Here is a 5,067-nt window from a genome sequence, read left to right on the forward strand (position 1 = left end):
AAGGCAAGAAGGAGAGGTGTAAATAATGGATGGGGTGGGGTGGGGGGGAGAAAACCAATTTCTATCTCACCTGTTCAATTAATTCAGCTGCCTCACCCAGTCTCTTCTCCCGGTTCTGTATTGTGGTGCTGGCTTTATAATAAGTGTGTTTCCAATCATTGTAGAACTCGGGAGAAACTTCTGCGGTGGCAATACATAGCGTTCGAAGACCTACAACACAAAACAACAACAACTTAGGAAAATATTCCAATGATCTCATGTTCCTCTCCAAGACAAGCAAAACAAAAGAGATCCAGGGCCCATATCCTCATTCATCAGTATCATTTAACTCATTAGCATTCAGATTATTCTGTTAAATGTATCGCTTATTTATTCATACCGCTTTAAATTAATCATGCATTATCTCATAGTTTCGAAACTTTGACGGTGTGTTTGTTTAGTTTTAGAATGACATTGTAGGGTAGGTGTAAGAGGCTGAATCTTGCCAGTTTGAACATAAAACAGCTGGAATATTTGAGCTGGATGTAGTTGGTTTAAACACAAAAAGATTAACGTCCACTTTTTTATGCTTGCATGAGTTAGGAGTTTGCTGAGGCGGAGGTTCTACAGCCAGATATCCTTCCTGTAACCAATCCTAACTGGATTCCAAGTAAGGTAAAATTTTCCCCATAACCAGACAAGCGTTCATGCAAGATTGGAAACTAAGTACACTAGTTTCATGACAGTGACATTTGTTTACAACTATCACACGAAATCAAGGCAAGGAGATAGACAGACACAATGGGCTTCTTTCCGTTTCTTATTTCTTATTTCTTTATTGCCCACAAGGGGCTAAACATAGAGGGGACAAACAAGGACAAACAAAGGGATTAAGTCGATTACATCGACCCCAGTGCGTAACTGGTACTTAATTTATCGACCCCAAAAGAACGAAAGGAAAAGTCAACCTTGGCGGAATTTGAACTCAGAATGTAATAGCAGACAAAATACTGCAAAGCATTTCGCCCGGTGGGGTAATGTTTCTGCCAGCTCGCCGCCTTTTTTCAGTTTCTGTACCAAATCCACTCACAAGGTATTGGTTGTCCAGAGTTATCGTAGAAGATGCCAAACAGTGGAATTGAACCTGTGACAATGTAACTGCTTCTTATCACACAGCCACATCTGCACCTCTATACCAACTGAAATAAACAGATTCACTGTAGGTTTCAATAAATCAATATTTTAGTTTAAGGCAGTGAGCTGGCAGAATTGTTAGCATGCCGGGCAAAATGCTTAGCAGCATTTCATCTGTCTTTACATTCTGAGTTCAAATTCGACTGAGGCTAACTCTGCCTTTCATCCTTTCAGGATCGATGAAATAAGTACCAGTTGATCACTAGGGTGAATGTAATTGACTTTTCCCCTCTCCTGAGAAGTACTGCCCTTGTACCAAAATTTAAAACCAATATTTTAGTTGTTCAGTCAACAGAACTATCAACTCAATGATGATTATAAGAAAGAATTGTGTACTTAAATGCTGTAGCTGCTAAGCTGTGCGCACATCCATAATTCACTACGTTTTTCCAATTGGTACACGAGAAATTACAGTGAACACAAATGGTTATTTGCCCAAATTAATGTCATAACTAATAGTTGTACTTACATATTCGATGGCTACAGAAAAATATTTGTACAACAAAGGGTTTGAGCAAACTGTCTATGAAAGATTAGATGGATCATTGTCCTCAAATAGAAAGAATGAGGGTGTGTGTGTGTGTGTGAAAGAGAGAGAGTGGGGGAGAAAGGGGTGAGAAAGAACAGGTGGGGGGAGAGAAAAATCTGGCTTTTTGAGCTACAAAGAGTCATCATCATCATCCTCACCACTGTCTTACACCTGTTGTTGATACTGGCATGGGCTGGATGGAATATAGTGTAGTAGATCTTCTAGGACCAGATGCTCTTCCTGCTGCCAACCTTCATCTGTTACCAAACAAGTTAATATTTCCCCATGTTTTTGTAGTATATTAGAAATGAAAGACACTGCTTGTATGACAGTGGCACTTGTTTACAACTATTATGCAATATCAAGACAAGGTGACACAAACACATACACAATTGGCTTCTTTCAGTTTACATCTGTCAAATCCACTCACAAGGTTTTGGTTGGCCTGCAGCTATTGTAGAAACACTTGCCCAAGGTGCCACGCAGTGGGACTGAACCTGAGACCAAGTGGTTGAAAAACAAACATTTCAACAACACAGCCATGTCAGTGAGTACAATTAATAAATGACACATTTATAAACTATCACAATAAGGATGGATGTTTCAGGATCATATTTTGGTAGGAATAACATCTTCCTAAACCTGTACTGAAACATGATGTGGATAGAAAGAAGTATTCCAAATTTAACCATACCTGTTGTTGCAAACTCTTCCAGGTGAGTTAAGGTGATTTCTTTATATTGCTGATTATCAGCTAATCTTTCATAGATCACAGTATCCTAGTGAGACAAAAAAGACAATGGTCAGGATATTAAAACAGCTTGCACCATAACTAATTGATAGTACTGCCATAATGGGTTACTGAAATTAAAGCAGTGTTTAGCTGGGTTGATTTTGCAATGGGTCAATAATTTGATAATTTGAAAGGGAATATTTCAGCCAGGTGGTTCACTATTGATTTTCATATTATCAAGTGTGATTTGCATTCCTACAGATGTTTCCACAAAAAGAAAAGAAAAGAAAAAAATAAACCTCACAAGAAAACAACAGAGAACAAACAACATGATCACATTTACTCCCCACCCCATCTCTCTTTCGGAGAGAGGCACAAGCACATACACAGACATATACACACACGGCAGTAACTTCCGCCTACCAAATTCAATTACAAGGCTTCGGTCGGCCTGGGGCTATAGCAGAAGACACTTGCCCAAGGTGCCACGCGGTGGGACTGAACCCGAAACCATGTAGATGGGAAGCAAGCTTCCTAACCACACAGCCATGCCCGCGCCAGTACAATATAGATACATAAAAATGCAAAACCATTGCAAGAGGAATATGTTAGAGAATTAGTAAGAATTCACAATATTGTAAGAGTATGTTCTTACCACAAAAGATGTTGACTACTGTGTTGAGGGGTGGTGGTGAAATCAGCATTATTAAGAGGATAAGGGGCAATATTTATTATCTTATAATTCATTATCACAAACTTGAGGGGTGAAGAATGTATTCAAAGTTGTTTGTTGTTTATGATGCATCATCTCTTTGTACAGCTCAGTATAGGAATTGAGCTCATTGTAAACTCCTCTGATAATTTTTATGTTATATTCATGACTATATTTAGCAAAAACCTGCAGACCTTCCTCTATAAGTGCCAACTTTTAGCATTAATTTTTGCAACCAATTTAAGTGGTGTAGGTGGAACTTCCATTGTCTCATCTGTATTCTCAGCTTGTTCTTTTTCCAGCATCAGTTCCTCATTAGATAAATTTTCTCTCTGGGACACTAGTAATTCAATCACATCGTCCTCTATGACTTCTTAAAATCCTACATCCTTTGTAAGTATCACAATGTCTTTCCAAATCTAATGTAGACTTTCTACTTGAGGAAACCTTGTAATGTCATGGATAGAGTCTGGCCATATACTTTGCCAAGTACTATTCAAAGTTGAAGGTTTCACTTCATTCCATGACAACTATTTTAACCAGAGCATTCATTATACTTAATTTATCCCAGAAATCTAACTGTAGATTTATTCTCCCTGTCAATTGCTTTCATAAGCTGTTTGAAAGTTCTCATATAATATGGAAAATAGTGATGACTATAATTAATGAGTTGAAGGTGGTGAGCTTACAAAATCATTATTGCAATGGACATAATGCTTAGTGCCGTTTCTTCTAGCTCTTACATTCTGAGTTCACATTCTGCCAAATTTGATTTTGTCTTTCATCCTTTTCAGGCAATAAAACAAGTACCAATCAAGTATCTGGGCTTTGATGTAAGCAACTAAACCCCATCCACTAAAACTGCAGGCCCTGTGCTAAAATTTGAAGCCATTATTACTGGTGAGTTGGCAGAGTTATTAGAGCACTGGAAAAGGTGCTTTGTGGTATTTGCTCTGGTTCTTAATGTTTGGAGTTCAAACCCCACTGCAGTGAACTTTTTTTTTTATCCCTTTGGGAGAAAGAGGATAAAATAAAGTACCAGTCATTTATTAGGGATCAGTGGTACCAACTAATACCTTCACCTCAAAATTACTGCCTTTGTACCTAAACCTGAAATTATTATTATTATTATAATCATACTAAGTAACAAAATTTTTATTTTTTGCCATCTTTGGTTGGTAAGTGTTATTTTCTATTTGCTTCTATCAAGAAATCAAAGGAAATGACTACTATTCTTGTCAAACTCTGCTTTTGTGATCTGGACAGTAATGTTTTGAAACTGACCTCTTTTCCATTACATTTCAGACAAATTTAGCAATGAGTTGCTGAAGCAGAAATATCGTTATAGCAAATGTTCTGCTCAATACCATAGATTTGCATATCAGTTACTTGATCCTAACCACTTGAGTATATCCCTTAGTGGCTGACAATATGTGCATCTCTGATCATGAGCAGGAGTAGTGGGGGAACATCACAGCCATGTGTTGAGAAGGATTCTTAGGGGGTTTGAATAAATGTAACAAAAGCAAAGTCTGAAAGAAATGTTAGTCATTTTTGATACTTTCTAGGGGTAAGCAGATAGGAAATAACAGTTGCTACCCAAGGACAAAAATTGTGTCACACAGTGTTGTTGTTATTATTAACATCTTCAAACATCACAAAGAGAATAAAAGAAGAGGCATACTTACGGCTCCTTTACAGAAGAGTTTGATTTTTCCATCAGGGCATCTAATAACAACTGACATTCGTTTCCTGACACTGGAAATATTGATGAAGGAATAGGAATTGGAAAAGGAGAGTGGGGAAAAGAAGAAAACAAAATTAAAAAATGTTCAACAAAAAAAACAACAGATAAAAAAGATACACAGAAAAATTACACTTTGCAAAAAATGAAAAAAAAAAAAAAAAAAAAAAAAAAAA

General features: G+C 37.2%; 1 protein-coding gene across 10 annotated transcripts in view; it reads right to left on the reverse strand.

Annotated features, from left to right (window-relative positions):
• LOC106872891 (probable phospholipid-transporting ATPase IA) overlaps nt 1-5,067 on the reverse strand; it is a 427,279-nt gene that overhangs the window by 98,616 nt on the left and 323,596 nt on the right. For all 10 annotated transcript variants that reach the window (XM_014920050.2, XM_052969323.1, XM_014920053.2 and 7 more), the window contains 3 exons: nt 4,836-4,905; nt 2,397-2,481; nt 71-210 (listed from right to left, as the gene is read on the reverse strand). In XM_014920050.2, coding sequence (XP_014775536.1) covers nt 71-210; nt 2,397-2,481; nt 4,836-4,905 — 295 coding nt within the window. The remainder of the gene's footprint in view (nt 1-70; nt 211-2,396; nt 2,482-4,835; nt 4,906-5,067) is intronic.

Source organism: Octopus bimaculoides, chromosome 7, assembly GCF_001194135.2.
Source record: "Octopus bimaculoides isolate UCB-OBI-ISO-001 chromosome 7, ASM119413v2, whole genome shotgun sequence".
Lineage (NCBI taxonomy): Eukaryota > Metazoa > Mollusca > Cephalopoda > Octopoda > Octopodidae > Octopus > Octopus bimaculoides.